At 36.9% G+C, this 15,657-nt stretch overlaps 3 protein-coding genes across 4 annotated transcripts; 2 read left to right on the plus strand and 1 right to left on the minus strand.

The window, feature by feature from the left end:
* The first annotated feature begins 148 nt into the window (after positions 1 to 148).
* Positions 149 to 7,761, plus strand: LOC104108873 (V-type proton ATPase catalytic subunit A). The gene is made up of 20 exons (XM_009618012.4): positions 149 to 387; positions 1,042 to 1,168; positions 1,274 to 1,329; positions 1,428 to 1,484; positions 1,618 to 1,729; positions 1,833 to 1,870; positions 1,979 to 2,080; positions 2,740 to 2,796; positions 2,900 to 2,971; positions 3,059 to 3,160; positions 3,281 to 3,343; positions 3,421 to 3,553; positions 3,998 to 4,104; positions 5,323 to 5,517; positions 5,589 to 5,675; positions 5,800 to 5,904; positions 6,472 to 6,569; positions 6,655 to 6,733; positions 6,996 to 7,084; positions 7,233 to 7,761. The coding sequence occupies exons 1-20, from the start codon at positions 310 to 312 to the stop codon at positions 7,345 to 7,347; spliced, it is 1,872 nt and encodes a 623-aa protein (XP_009616307.1). The 5' UTR covers positions 149 to 309; the 3' UTR covers positions 7,348 to 7,761.
* Positions 7,762 to 9,339: 1,578 nt separating this feature from the next.
* LOC104108872 (uncharacterized) lies at positions 9,340 to 11,826 on the minus strand. 2 transcript variants are annotated; one of them, XR_004510159.2, is made up of 3 exons: positions 11,317 to 11,824; positions 9,914 to 10,031; positions 9,340 to 9,650 (listed from the first exon to the last, which is right to left on the minus strand). XR_004510159.2 is itself a non-coding variant. In XM_033659342.2 (2 exons), the coding sequence occupies exons 1-2, from the start codon at positions 11,699 to 11,701 to the stop codon at positions 9,964 to 9,966; spliced, it is 453 nt and encodes a 150-aa protein (XP_033515233.2). In that variant the 5' UTR covers positions 11,702 to 11,826; the 3' UTR covers positions 9,912 to 9,963. The 2 variants fall into 2 exon arrangements, 1 of the variants encoding a protein (XP_033515233.2); XM_033659342.2 differs by lacking the exon at positions 9,340 to 9,650 and having other exon boundaries at positions 9,912 to 10,031; positions 11,317 to 11,826.
* A 988-nt stretch (positions 11,827 to 12,814) lies between these two features.
* Positions 12,815 to 15,602, plus strand: LOC104108871 (uncharacterized). Its single transcript, XM_033659343.2, has 2 exons — positions 12,815 to 13,237; positions 15,380 to 15,602. The coding sequence occupies exon 1, from the start codon at positions 12,954 to 12,956 to the stop codon at positions 13,212 to 13,214; it is 261 nt and encodes an 86-aa protein (XP_033515234.1). The 5' UTR covers positions 12,815 to 12,953; the 3' UTR covers positions 13,215 to 13,237; positions 15,380 to 15,602.
* The last annotated feature ends 55 nt before the right edge of the window (positions 15,603 to 15,657 follow it).

Here is a 15,657-nt window from a genome sequence, read left to right on the forward strand (position 1 = left end):
CTGGCCGAAATATATTACTCTCATTTATTTTAGGAGGACAAAAAACAAAAAAATATCATGAATGAATCACATTACATTACACATGGCAGGACCAGACACGCAGATCAGTACGACAAAGGATTTATACAGGTGTTGCCCCCAATATGTCAAATAGCCATTTTATTGCCTCTCTATCTCGTGTATATTTTCTCTCCCTTTCCTTCTTTGTCTCGTTTCCAACTGCAATTCTATTTTACTATCTGTAAATTTCAATTGGAGGGTTTTTCCTCGATCCGATTTTGAATTGAGATTTACTTCGTTTTTTTAACAATGCCGTCGCTCTTCGGTGGTCCGATGACTACATTTGAAGATTCTGAAAAGGAAAGCGAGTATGGTTACGTTAGAAAGGTACATTTTCCTCCTCCTTAGATCTTTGATTTACTTGCCATATCTTTTTTTTTTCGAAATTCATATTCAATCTTCCGACTACTTCTTTGATTGTTTCTCTCCAAATTCTACTTCAGATCCATTTAATCCGAGTATTACCTTTGATGCTTCCTTGAGCTTGATATCTGTTATCTTTTATCTTATTGGATGGAATTGTATATTAGTTGGATCGGTCTCACTTCGCTACACATTCTTATATCATTGCAATATTTTTCGGGACATAAATTTCTGTAAATGCTAAACTTGGTAGTAACTGTTCGGCCTTTGCTTAATTGCTTTAAAGTTTAAACCTTTCTTTGTCAAGAAGCTTTTAGAGTCGATCATTGGTCAAACAGGTAGCTTGTATCTTGCTCACGAGCTAATACGACTTAAAGCCAATAAACTTCCTTATCTGTCGACTCTGATTACTGCAGTTGTAATCGTTTAGGTTTTTATTTAGCTTTTCTATTTTGTTCACGATGTAGATGATCATATAAATATGGAAATATTGGTTACCAAATTTCTTTGTTGGTTTTGTGCTAATTGAATGTTGGTTCTCCAACTTCGAAGTAAAAATTACCCTTGCTAGTACTTGGAGTTTATGTTTTTGCCTGCAAATTGTGACTTGTCCTATAGGTATCTGGACCAGTGGTCGTTGCTGATGGAATGGCTGGGGCTGCTATGTATGAACTTGTTCGTGTCGGACATGACAATCTCATTGGTGAAATTATTAGGCTGGAAGGAGATTCCGCTACAATTCAGGGTATGCTGTTGAATTTCTTTATGGACTAGCTTGGTTGCCATAATGAAACTTGAATTGAAATTACAAACAAGATTTTTTTGTTGTTAAGATCTACTTCTTTTGCAGTCTATGAAGAAACAGCTGGGCTGATGGTGAATGATCCTGTTCTACGTACACACAAGGTAAATAAATAGACTACCTCTTCTCAGTTATATTTTTTTAATTGAGCTGTTTGACTTCAAATTTCAAATAGGCGAATTGATGTTCTGTTAAATTACAGCCCTTGTCTGTAGAGCTGGGTCCTGGAATCTTGGGAAACATCTTCGATGGTATTCAGGTTATCATCTGACGATGTCCTGCTATTTTTCTCTTAATTCTTTACTGAAGTTTGTCTGAGTTCGATTACTGTGTTGGAAGCTCCAGTTTAATTCTTACTTTGTTTTTGTATGTTTCTTTCGTCAATAATGCAGAGGCCGCTTAAGACAATTGCAAAAAGATCTGGTGATGTCTACATCCCTCGAGGGGTATCTGTTCCAGCCCTTGACAAGGATATACTCTGGGAATTTCAACCTAAAAAATTAGGTATTTTATAGCCTTTGACTCCGTAACATGTTGGACTTAGAGTTATCCTTGTCAAAACTTTAATTTCATCATTGATGACTCTGTGTAATATTTCTGGTGCCAGGCGAGGGAGATATCTTAACTGGTGGAGATCTGTATGCTGTAAGTTTGATGGGACTCAATTTCTTTTGAGGAAATTTGTTTTGGTCCTTTTCCAAAACAGTGTTCCAGTATCCTCCTTTATATTTGAATCTATTCCTGATTTTGCAGACCGTTTTTGAGAACAGCTTAATGGAACATCATATTGCTCTTTCTCCTGATGCCATGGGAAAGATTACTTACATTGCTCCAGCTGGTCAATACTCTTTGAATGTCCGTGAATACTCATCAAACTTCATACAGCTATATATTTGCTATAACTGTGCTTGTTGGATTAATAAACAAATATATAAATCAATGGGTCACTATTTCTTTTGCACTGCTGCATATGATATGAAGTTACTTTCTTATAAAAACAATGTTTGTCTTTTAATCTTAAAACTTGTTGCAGTGTCAATGAAGCATGTCTAGTGCATGTGAAACTTTGCCACCCATTGTGACATGTATTAAAATTGGTACCTGAACCAAGGACCTAGGTTCAGGAAAAAGATTAGATATCTATTTTCCCTTTTTTTTCTTTGAACATATAAAAAGATGGGAAAATAGATATCTATTCCTTTTCCTGAACCTAGGTCCTAAATGCATGTTTGCTAGCCCTGATAGTTATGTTTTAGATTTATTCTTGTGGTATATATACCTATTACTTAAATTTGGTTGTGAGGATATTCATTTCTCAATATAATGTTTTTATTATGTTGTTCTTAAATTTGGTATGTATGCCTTTCTTAAAAGAAGAAAAGCAATAGATGGGTGTAGGCTATGACTTGCCCTATAATCTTCGTCCATTTTAAGCATAAAATAAATTATTGCAAGCAATACATCAACTTATTACCAGGAGATGTGATGGATTCTTCCTCTCATTGATCACGCAGGATACTGTTCTTGAGCTCGAGTTCCAAGGATTCAAAAAGCAGTTCACTATGCTTCAGGTCATTGACACTCTAGTCTCATAGGATTCTTAAATTGTCTTTTGCTCTTTTATTCTAGCAGATTCAGCAGTGGATTCTGATGTTAAGTTGCCCTCATCTATAGAATTGGCCTGTGCGTACACCTAGGCCAGTTGCCTCAAAGTTAGCTGCTGATACTCCTCTTCTTACTGGACAGGTAATTAGTGCCGTAGAATATTAAGCTCCTTTTGGGTTTCATGTTAGAATCTTGGACATTTTTGCTATAATTTCTCTATTTCATCAGCGTGTTCTTGATGCTCTGTTCCCTTCGGTGCTTGGGGGTACTTGTGCTATACCGGGTGCATTTGGATGTGGAAAAACAGTGATTAGTCAAGCTCTTTCCAAGGTGAGGCTCATTTTGCTTCATTTTTGACTTTCTACTTTAATCTCAGATCTAAAATTAGATGTTTATCCTTGTTACACTTCTTCCAATTCACATTTGATTCATGTTGATTAATGAATGCAGTACTCTAACTCAGACACCGTAGTCTATGTTGGTTGTGGGGAAAGAGGGAATGAAATGGCAGAGGTATGCGCTCTTGACTCTATTTTGTGAGCTCTTTATTATCAAACTCGAGTTGCATAACACAAAGTTGTTAATTTCAGGTACTAATGGATTTTCCTCAATTGACAATGACATTGCCTGATGGACGTGAAGAGTCTGTCATGAAACGTACCACACTTGTTGCTAATACTTCTAACATGCCTGTGGCTGCTCGTGAGGCCTCAATCTATACAGGTTGCTACTCTCTTCACTCCTCTAACTTCCTTGATGCTACATTATTAATTGGAGAAGCGCCTTAAGTGACATTGCCATTGAACGATCTGGTCTTGTATTTTGCAAAATATGAAATCTCTTCTCTCGTTGCTCTAGCTCCTATAAGTACAGTTTACTTAGCTTGAGAATTTTAAATGCTGATATGATCTTATTCCCTCTTATCTCTTGCTTCATTGAAACGATATGAAGGATAATTACATTAATGTTCCACTTTCTGCTCTAAGTACCTTCATGTTTAATATGCAAACACTGCTGCTTGCTCTGTGTTATGGTATAAGTATCAACTAGTTTAAAATAAACAACTGTGTCTTACAAGCTACAACCTGGTAGTTCTTCTTTTCCTTTTTTTTTTTGATAAGTAACACAACATGGTAACTCTTGATGTTGTACAATATCATTTTTCAGGCATTACTATAGCCGAATATTTCAGAGACATGGGCTACAATGTGAGCATGATGGCAGATTCCACATCTCGTTGGGCCGAAGCTTTACGTGAAATTTCAGGTCGACTGGTGAGTATTTATTCCCTCTATTGGCACAAAGTCAAATAGCCTCTGTATTGCAACAGCTCAGATATCCTCTTTCTGTTTTCGGAAAAGCTTTCTGTTACTGTTTGGTTGCTCGTATTATGTTTGGTATTTTCATACCTTACTCATTATAGTACGAGTGGCGGAGCCACCTTATAGGAAGGGGTGTCCCTTCGCGGGAAAAATACACTGTGTAGGTAGTTAAATTTTTTTTTATATGTATTGACTCCCCTTAATTTCGTGGCATGTTTACTTTCGTATATTTATTATGGTGTTCTAACTAATTTTTGACTTTCTTTGAAGCATTTTTTTCTATATTGTATAGAATTGGCCTGAGGTGAATTTAAATGGGGAACATGGTCAGCGTGGATTCATATAGTCAATCCCAACCTCTTTGGAATTGAGGCATAGTTATAGTAGTTGTTGTTGCATGACATTTAGATTCAGATAAAGTTTGCTTCTAGAATTAGATAAGGGATTTAATTTTTTTCCCTTCTTGTAAGACCATGCTTTCAAAATGAGAGAGTGATTTGAACCAGTTGTTGAGAGAGATAACATTGAAATTATAATTTCTCTTCGCAATTTGTTGGAAGGAACTTTATGGTATCTCATTTTAGCTTTTCTCCTTTTCAATTTCTTTGTGTTGGAGTGTGGCTGGACATTTTGGCTTTGACTCATCGAAGTTCTGTATTATGGTTTCACTGTCTTTCTTGTCAGGAATCAATTGAAGATTAGTTTCCTTACCTTTTCACCCTTTTGGGGAGTTTCTTTTTTTGGAAATTAATTTCTTGAGTCGAGGGTCTACCAGAAACAACCTCTCTACCTTCTCAAGGTAGGGATAAGGTCTGTGTACGCACTACCATCCCCAGACCCCACTTGTAGGATTACACTGGGTTTGTTTTGTTGTTTTATGTAGTGTTTCTCAGTTATTTTATTTTGAACTTGTGGGCAATAGAGTAACGCTGGCAACTAAAAGGGAACTTTTTATTACTTTCTTCTTTGGCTGCTCTATTCTCTTGTTTCATTTCTTAACAGACATTCCTTCATGCATGTTGCTTGCTGTTTGTGTAAGCATTCTTTTTAACTGAAGGCTTGGAATGTATAAAACCTATCATACAGTATTGTGGAAAAGATTACCTTCTCAATCTGGAGCCAAGTGTTTTTTGTATTGTCTTCTTGTAACATACGTTATGCACCTTTCAGGCAGAGATGCCTGCAGACAGTGGATATCCTGCTTATCTCGCTGCACGTTTGGCATCTTTCTATGAGCGCGCTGGTAAAGTTAAATGTCTTGGTGGACCTGAGAGAACTGGGAGTGTGACAATTGTTGGTGCTGTTTCTCCTCCTGGAGGAGATTTCTCAGATCCTGTTACATCTGCAACCCTGGGTATTGTTCAGGTTGGTAGAACCACAGATCTACACTATTGGAAGTTTCTCTTAGATATTTCTCTAATATTGTTCTTTTCCAGGTCTTCTGGGGACTGGACAAGAAATTGGCACAGAGGAAACACTTTCCTTCTGTAAATTGGCTTATTTCCTATTCAAAATATTCAGGCGTATGTTGTTTAAATGTTCATGTTGATATTCTTTATACAGCAAAACTTGCTCATCATCCACCTTTTGCTTCTTCTAGTCATTGGTTACATACTGCTTCTCGCTGACTCAAGTTTCTATATCCAGGCCTTGGAGTCCTTTTATGAGAAGTTTGATTCCGATTTTATCGACATAAGGACAAAAGCCCGTGAGGTGCTGCAAAGGGAGGATGACCTAAATGAAATTGTTCAAGTATGTCCTTATGTTGCTTTCTCTTCTTACTTTTAACATTTCTTCTGTGGTGTATGTTGTAAAGACAAGCCGACCCAGTTTATCCCGGTGGGGGTAGGGGTGGGGGTGGATGACCTCAGCAACTTTTTGGACAATCATGATCTAATTTCGTCAAGAGGTCTATGTTTGTACTCGCTTTCAAGGGAAATTGGCTACACTAAGATAAAAAAAAGAAACTAATTCTGAAATTCTGCTTGGAGACGAGGACTATTTCCAGTTTCTCAGATACGTGATGGCTCAGTTATTGGTATATCACTTCAACCATCTCCCGGTATCACGTGTCACCTTAGGGAGTTGTCATTTCTTTAGATCTAGCCTTTCAGTTGGGTTGCATAACACAATTAACAGTCAGTGCTACTGTGTGCTATAACAGCTTTTAGCCTGTGAGGGTAAATAAAACATTTTTTCTCAATTCCCCTGTTACCGTCCAGCCATTTTTTTCTTTTTTCCCCTCAAACTCTAGTGGTCTACAGACGGTAGATACAGTTGTCATTGGCCCATTGCGTTATTGCTTCTTTTCTTCTGCAGCTTGTTGGGAAGGATGCTTTAGCTGAAACAGATAAAATCACTTTGGAAACTGCAAAGCTTTTGAGGGAGGACTATCTTGCACAAAATGCATTTACTCCGTAAGTGTTAAAAAGTTAATCTACCATGGGATGCTTGTTAATTGGGCTTGTTAATGATCTTACATTCTTGTGTCTTTGGTTACAGGTATGACAAGTTCTGTCCTTTCTACAAATCTGTTTGGATGTTGCGCAATATTATCCATTTCTATAGCTTAGCCAATCAGGTACAATAGTCTGGCTGTGGCTGCATGTAGGTTTTGTGTTGGAGTACCTTTCCGACATTTATAGAGATAATGCCTTTCTATTTTTGTACTTTTGTGCTGTTATTTTCATCCTCATGTTTCCTTTTATCACTTTTAGTTAAGATAATTTGGAGATGAATAAGATTCAAACTTCTGAAAGAGAACGGTTACTTGATTAGTAAATAAGAGAAACAAGTACAGCGGTATTTGCTTGTGACATTTGCGGTTGTCATCTTTTGCGCAGGCAGTCGAACGAGGAGCCGGTATGGATGGCCAGAAGATTACCTACACTCTCATTAAGCACCGTCTAGGGGATCTGTTCTATCGTTTGGTGTAAGTATCTCTCAAGAATATGCACTTTGTTAAGTGGTATCATATTAAATGCAGATTTTTCCCAAGTTACTAGTTTGGTGCTTCCGCCTTCCACTCCCCCTCCCCCCTCTTCTTTTCCTCTTGCCGTTTATACCTTCATTCTTTGCAGGTCCCAAAAGTTTGAGGACCCAGCCGAAGGAGAGGATGTTCTGGTGGGCAAGTTCAAGAAGCTTCATGATGATTTGACTGCTGGTTTCCGCAACCTTGAGGATGAAACTCGATAAGTCATTTCTTTAGTAAATGTCTTCCAATTCTTGGAGGGATCCGCCTGGCTCCAAAGCAGAATTTTTGTTGAATCGGTTGTATGCTGTTGTCCGCATTAAAATGGCCGTTTGGATCGTAGAATTGGATGAGTAAAACCGGGAAGGTGCTTGGCTCGGCGTTTTATTTTTTTTATTTAGTTGGTTTTATGGGGTCATCTAGGTGAATGTTATTTAGTCAGTCCTCTCTATCATCAGAGTTGAAAAATAAAGGTGATGGAAGTATGTACCTAAGCGTTATCACTTGGGTATAATGTATTGCTCTTTAATTTGTCGTATTATCAGACATGTAATAAGGTTCTGAGCGCTCCTGTCTGGAATATGCTGTTCTCGATTTTGATTTACAAATTCAAGTATAGAGTTGGTTGAATTGTTTGACCTCTGTGCACTTCATACGCCATGGTTAACGGTTGCTAAACATGTCCATTGAAAAAAAGTTACAGTTGCAATCATAATATGAGAAATCATGAACTTGCAATGTTTTGATACTTTGATATGAGAATTAAAATGCTAATCAAAGTGGAATATCAGATCAAAGTAGTCTTGATTTCCATCTCAACTGACAACTATCTGCATGTCAGGGAGCATTTAGCGCATTATTCTATTGGTAATACACATTTAATCTAAGGGAAAAAAATATTAGTATTTCATTTCAGGAAGGGATTACACTGGGTTTGTTATTGTTGTTGTTTTAGGAAGTGTCCTTTCAAGTATAGACGGATACAGTAGTCTCTTTGAAAAACATGTGCAAACATTTTCGTCAGTATTGAGTCTCATTCATCGCATAGGAGTCTTTAACATATCCACTGATCCCATTGAAGAACTGCCAATATGAGTCTTACTGGTCCCTGTATTTGATTTGCTTTGCTTTCCTATCTCGAGTGATTTCCGGTGATCCACCTGTCAAACCAAGAACGAAGCTGTACTATGTCCTCGAGATAAAGCAGTAACGATTGCCACGAAATGCTGCCACAGCACATAGTTTATTCAGGTTGAAATGAAGGCTCAAGCAGTTTTTAAATCAGTTACGTGGTCCTATTGTTCGTTTTGTACTGAAAAAGAAGAGGAAAGTCCTTCTCTGTCTTACGAGAAAACATGTTTTGAAAAATCTTTTCGATAAACATTTCAGTGCTAGTTACAATCTGTATTTATTCGTTTCTCTCAATCTTACGAGAAAACATGTTTTTGATCTACTTTTTGATGAACCACTTGATTTTCGGAGTGACCGAGTTTGTTTGAATGGATCTGAAAAGGCACGTTTTGTGTTTCGAAAAGCTGGTCCAGCTTTTGTACAACCGAACTGCGTCCGTATTCAGGAATCTCCACTAACAGCATTCTAATACAAAACCACGTCACCAACAAACGCATCTCAAAACCAATTCCTTCAGCAAACTAAACAAAACGCACTGATCACCCTGTACTTAGAAGATCGGTGGATCTGTTCTTCGTAGCTTCTCTTGTTTTTCACCTACATTTGCGGCTTAGTTTAATAACATTTTGCAAGTACACGGGGTCGTTTGGTATAAGGTGGAATAAGATGTGAGATTAAATTTATACTGTGTTTGGTTGGCGGTAAATTATTTTATCCCATCTCTCATGTAGTATAATTTAGTCCTGAGATTATAATCCCAGGATTAAAATCCTGAAATAATTTAGTCTACGTACCAAACGACTCCACAGAGTATACGAGAACCTTGCATTAAGTCATCAGGTTAACGCAATCGCTTGATAGCTCGTAGAAGAGTAATTTCAGATTGCTAGCGGCAGCAATTGGCAACACATAAAAAAGACGGTCGAACATCCCTAGTCTCCATCCACGCTGGCTCAACATTTGAGAACACCAAACCAGACACTCAAAAATGCTGATTAAACTATAGGTAACTGTTTCTCTTATAAATAAAACGATTTAGCTTCTCGGTTATCGCCAAGTATGGGAAGGCAAGCACAAGAAGCAAATTGTGGACAACCAAAATTTATTTCTAGCATTTACAACTACCGATAACATTACACTGATTAGGGCATATAGCAAGAGGGCTAGCTTTGCATTCAGTTCTACCCATCATCATAAACAAGGGAAATTTGGATTGGTGCAAATTAAAGAAAAAATTTCGACAAGCTAAAAAGTTTGTACATTCAACTAGACTTGCTGCTCTGCTAGTATAACAGAAATATGGCGAGGAAGCTTGTGTATGTACAAATTCCAAAGTTGGAAATGCTTCCTCAGTACTCTGTCCAGCTACACAAACATATGTACATGAATTTTAGACCTGCAAACACAACAAGAAACACTTAAAAGGCTTTTTTCAAAAGCAACTGCCACTTCAGAGAAGGCCGCTCCACCTTAAAACTCACAATAGAGGCATAAGGCCAGTTTGTGGAACACAACTGCGTGTAGCATTATTAATTGAATCAAGATTGAGTTCAGCAACAGATAACAAGATGCATTACAAAGTGTAACCTAACCCCCCTATGAAGGGCTAGAATTTGTATACGGCAATTTTGACAATAACTCTAAAAAGTTCTCACCAACCTTAACAACAATGGTGGAGAAGCAGTTACTTTAACCATTCATGCTTGCAGTTAATCTTCCTCGTTGTCAGACTGGTTCACCTTTTTGGACATACTATCATTCTCTGTCACGGCATTCTCTGTCACAGTGAAGAAAAAAGAAAAACAGAGACAACGAGAGAGCATACATGAGCAAACGATCCCCAACTGTAACAAAAATAATACTTGAACGTACAGGAGTCCATAAGTTCATGAAGATAACACTTGCAAAAATTTTGAACGTTCGAGATACACAACCATTGCCTTATGCTTACATTGTCATGAATAAATTAACCACACACATCGAATAAGCAAGAGTTAAAACAACTTTGCACAAAAGAAACATGAGAAATGAAATATTATATCATCTCTCTTTGGTAAGCAATGTCATTTCATTATTTTAAGTGGAATGTATCAGATTGCTCTCTCCCATAGCAGGTACTAATAGGAAGAAAGTCTAAACTTAGAGATGAATTGGGTCATTTATTCAATAAGGAAGAAAAGAAGAAAGAAAATTTACAATATTTATTAGCTAACGTAATGTGTGTATCCAATTTGAGCAGCATGGCTTTGGTCTCTAAGAGCACAAAAACATGATATAGGTGGGCAAAACACATGATATAGGTGCACGTAACAGGTTTAAACCTGCACAAAAACCTAGTATAGTTTTTCATTGATCCTGCAGTTCTTGCAAAACTTTAATAAACAGGAAATTATATTTAGCTTTCTGTTAGGATCGGGAATCCAGGTGGTGCGGAATTTAGCCAAATAACGGTATAATGACAATAACAAAGACAATTTAAGTTGATAACAACGGTAATTAAAGTAGATAAAGAAGACACAAATTTAACGCAGTTCGGTCAAAGTGACCTACGTCCACAAGCGGAGAGGAGCAATTTACTAAAACAATAATAGTACAAAAGAGAGTATAAATTAGAGTAAACACTCTAATTAATCCCAAATACCCTAAGAGAATAACCTCACAAGATTTCTCCAAAGAAAGGGTTCACACAAATGCTTCCCAACACTAACTCTCATACAAAACACTCTTAATAAAGGAAGAAAGGAAGAAACAGGAATTAAAGACAAGTCTTGTTGGTGTGGATGCTCATGCTTATGTGAGATGGACTCCATTAGCCAAAATATTGGCCATAATTACACTTTCCTTTCACAGATGCACATATCCTTCACCATTAACAAAAAAATAAAAGTGCAAAGACCGAGTTATCTATTCCTACCATCTAGATTTGTCGAATTCCAGATCGATGTAATCAAATATCAAAGCTGACGATATATTCAATTGTTGCTATTAATGCAAAGATTTGCTAGAACAATTCATCAAAATATACGTTATGAAACATGGAGGAAAGCAAAATAATTAATTACCACTATTAAGATAAAAAGTAGAGGAAGGCCAGCCGCGGAATGTAGCGAGAGACATAGTTTCCTCTTCGGAAAGCGTATTGGAGAGCTTATGAACGAGATCAGCTATACCATAGGAACTACGTCGAGGTGGGACCCAGTAAGAAGCACCAGGACAGAAAGGAAGCCAATCGGGAGCAGATCGCCGTACAATGATACAATGAATAGCGTCCTCGATCCTCTGCACCGCCACAGCCTCCGCCTCCGACGTGTCAGATGCCACGTGTCTGTCCGGCTGAGTGGATTCGCACCTACAAGCTACGAGGCGAACAGCATCTCGGCGGCTGGCTGTGGATGGGGCGGTGGTGGTTCGGATCAGATTTAGGGCTTGAGCAATGGAACGGGCCATGAGATAAGAGAAATTGCAAGGCAATCGGGGAAAAGAACTTATAAATATACAGAAAAGGAAGGAGTAGATCTCACTTTTGGAGAGGATGCGGATGACTCGATACAGAAAAATGGCTCCGGGCAATTTATCAGAGCTAAAGTTTGGCGGTGTACGGTTACAATCCACATTTGTTTGGATTGGGCTCATCTACATTTCTAGGCCCATATCCTTCCTTCAATTACAATATGGTTATTGTAATACGGAAATAAAATAGAACAATTAACTAGAATAGCAGCCCATTTCAGCAATAAAATAAATGGTAGAGTTATTTAGTGTATATACTTTATTGATTGATGTTTAATTTATTGAACAAGAATATAAAAAGCAATATAAAACATTTATTTAATTTATATTAAATAAATAAAGTTGGATAAGCTTTTAATTTTTATTTGAACTTTAACTTTCTTAAAAGACTTTCGGAGAAGAACTTTGAAAAATGACAAATGTGTTATTCTGTTCTTTTATTTGGGGATTAGTCACCTTAGGATTGTTATCTTATACTATAAAGTATGATATTATACCACAACAGTAATATAAACAATGCCTAAGTTTTACAAAAGAAAAATTCATCCAATTAATTTAAAGTAAAATTTAACCCACCGAATTAACGAAGATAAAATTTAAAGAGGAGTCACAGAAAAAGAGTGTTAGACACACATTGTGGCCTTGTATTTAGAAGTTAATAATTATAACAAAAATTAACTAATTTGTCCGAAAAATAGTTTTGAATTTTAAAACTTCAGACGAGGTAACTATTTTATTATTTCGTTACTGATCTAATGTCAAAAAGCAGTCATTTTAAATATAAGATCACATAAATTGCAGAATTATGATACTCTTTGAGGCGGTCTTTAACTTTTGATATACCGCTTACTTTATGAGCAGAAATTCAACATCAAAAGTGTTGTCCATAGTTAAACTTAGAAGTTGTAACTATGGAACAAATAAGTACAAAAATTTAAAACTATCCATTTGAGGGCTATTGGTGCACTTCACCCTAATTGACCATTGGTGAAAATCAGCTAAAAACATATGGGCCGAACCCATTAGTCTTTCCATTTTTTCCTTCACCATTCTACCAAATACAGTGCTAAAACCAAAAAGGTGTATACAGTAAGATAGAAAGTCAATCCCCCGGAAGACGGACAGAGAGCAACAGCAGAGCTGCCAAGGGGTTAGGGTTTCAGATCTCGGTAAAACCTTTTGGGAAGAAATGGCGTTGAGAAACTTGTACAAGGAGATAAAAGGTATGAAGGTGAAGGAGGTGCCGGCGCACCTAAAGCCGATGTTATCTATCGATTACGCGAAGAATGCTATCAAAAAAGGATTGGATAATTACCATGCCAAGTACATTGAAACTAGTTCCGTTGACCCTCTCCTCCACGTCTGCTTTGGAGGCATGATTTTCTCCTACCTCGTTGCCCTTCCAGAAGAGCGACGCCACCTCGAGCACAAACAGCACGGCAGTCATTGATTGTCGCCTTCCGATTTTCTAAGGTACGTATAGTTCGTTGATTCTATGTTTTTCTCTTGATGCAATTACAACTTTTCTGATTCATTTCTGTACCGGATCTGTAGGTTTTGTATTCCAGATTATAGGGATTTCATTAGATTGTGTATGTTACTGCCTTATGTTGAGAATATAATCTTCCTACAGTTGAATATTGCTAATGTTCTAATTTGTAAAGGCAGTTGAGATGAGTTTGTGAGGTTAAATTCTAAAAAGAGGATGGTTGAAAACTTGAAATGGAGAATTGCTATCTGAGTCTTCAGCGATAAGTAGATACCTACTAAATCGAAAAGCAATTCCTATAGAATGGTTGTAAATTCGACAATATTATATTAAAGTAAGTGTTGAGATTTTAAAATCTTAACATATGAATAAGATGAGGGTCATAGAAATGGGGATGTTAAAATAGATGCTTAGTCATACCTGATTAGACAAGATTAGAAATGAATGTATTTTACTTATGAATGCATTTAACAACACAGATAGAGGATAAAATGAGTGCATTTAACAGCACACATGACAAGATTAGAAATGAATGCATTTAATAATAAACATAGAGAATAAAATGGGTGAACATCACCTGAAATAGTTTAGTCATGTCTTATACACACCTTCGCATGCACCATTCCACATACTATGATGGTTGAGGGTATTGAATGGGATCAGGTATCACGTAGAAAAAGTTGTCATAGAAAATCGGAAATTCTGTGGAATCCATGAGAGGTTAACCGAACAATAGAGCACAATGAAGAAACATCCGTATAAGCTAATACCAATTAGTTGAGATTAGTGTTTACTCTTGTTTGTAGGTTCAAATTAGTCCAACGATTTCTTATTCTTGTTGAGAAATTTGTATGTTAGTAGAAAATGTAGATAACTTGTAGGAGTTAGAGAAGTTAAGTGTTGGAATGAGACAGATCCAAAGAAGGAAAAGGAATAGAGAATTCAAATAGCCAACTTCGATTAGCTTGGAACTCAGGTTTAATTGTTCACTATGTACCCAAGCAGATGTCTTGGGCTTCATTCTACATTTCTACTTAAATCTGCAAAACACTTCTGATGCTACTTATTGCTTGGCTACCATTTTTAGGGAGATTCAGCTGGCGATTATATGGGCTAGAAGTATTCAGTCATATCTTATACTGATAAATATAATGGAAAAACCTTACGTTCAATAAACAACTTGTTCATGTGTTAAGTGTTCGCAAAGTATATGAATTTTTAAGATCAAACTAGTCTGTTGGGGTTAATCACTTCTGGTGGAGGAAATACGTGCAAGTAGGGTCGCAAACGGTCGGGTTGGGTCGGGTATGAGACGGGTCGAAAACGGGTAATGCAAAAACGGATAAATTATCTGACCCGACCTAATTGGATATCCATATTATCCATGGCTTTTTTAATATGATTACTTTTGGGATAATTCTTAGTCTCTCAAATTTGAGAACCCTCAATTTGAGACTTTTCAAATATAAAAGTTAAACCCATTAGTTATTCATTTTCTAAGTGGATAATATGATTCTTATTCATATTTAACCCGTTTTTAAAAAGTTTATTATCCAACCCATTTGTAAATGAATAATATGGGTGGATAATTGAATTTTTTTATCCATTTTACCACCACTACACTACGTGCGAAGTTTACTGAATATGGTCGCTTTGAAACACCTTAAACAGAGCTGATCAGTGTTTCATCCTGGGGTATGCTTTTTTATAAATAAGGATCAGGGTCGTAAACGAGAGTGGACCTATTTGTGAATCATGAGAAATTAATGTCTATACTTCTATAAGTACGTCTACTCAAATGATAATATATTGGTTGTTTTCTCAGAATAACTATATTAGGGTAAGTCCTAATACTTTTATCAGGTTATTAATGTGAATTATGAAAGGTTACTAGTGTGAATTGTGAAAGATGTTTCGGAGCTGTAGCTTGATTTGGAGCATGTGTATTGTTTGAGCTCGAGAACTAGCTCAACTCATATAGATGCCACTTCCTCTTAGAAGGGAACTGAAAGATTTGGAAATTATGTTTATCTGTACAGTAGGTAATTAATGTCCGGAGCGCCTGTTAACTTAGCTGGAGCATACATAACTCATATTTTAACAAATTATTTTGTCTTTGTTGACAGATTTCTTGGGAGACTGAGTGGATGGGTCCAGTGAAGGACAAACATCTGTTGGTTGCTTTTACTCTTTCGCCGGTAAAATTGGTGTACCCAATGAGATAACTCATTTTATACAATACAATGGCTTATTAATTTAATAAAATGTAACCAAGTACATTTTCCCTTGGCTTGTGGACGGTATAGCATGTGCATTACCGAAATAGAGGCAGGATTTTCTTTTCCTTCACCCATTTACAGATCTGTCTCCTTGCTCTAACAATTAAGTTCGGAGTAAAAGCAAC

The sequence above is a fragment of the Nicotiana tomentosiformis genome, chromosome 6 (assembly GCF_000390325.3).
Source record: "Nicotiana tomentosiformis chromosome 6, ASM39032v3, whole genome shotgun sequence".
In the NCBI taxonomy this organism is placed as follows: Eukaryota; Viridiplantae; Streptophyta; class Magnoliopsida; order Solanales; family Solanaceae; genus Nicotiana; species Nicotiana tomentosiformis.

Coding starts and splice junctions, on each gene's coding strand:
- LOC104108873 (XM_009618012.4), top strand. CDS start 310: ATGCCGTCGCTCTTCGGTGGTCCGATGACTACATTTGAAGATTCTGAA. Junction 2,081..2,739: donor CTGGTCAATACTCTTTGAAT/GTCCGTGAATAC, acceptor TTGATCACGCAG/GATACTGTTCTTGAGCTCGA. Junction 5,905..6,471: donor ACCTAAATGAAATTGTTCAA/GTATGTCCTTAT, acceptor TTTCTTCTGCAG/CTTGTTGGGAAGGATGCTTT.
- LOC104108872 (XM_033659342.2), bottom strand. CDS start 11,701: ATGGCCCGTTCCATTGCTCAAGCCCTAAATCTGATCCGAACCACCACC. Junction 10,032..11,316: donor TACTTTTTATCTTAATAGTG/GTAATTAATTAT, acceptor TCACTGTGACAG/AGAATGCCGTGACAGAGAAT.
- LOC104108871 (XM_033659343.2), top strand. CDS start 12,954: ATGGCGTTGAGAAACTTGTACAAGGAGATAAAAGGTATGAAGGTGAAG.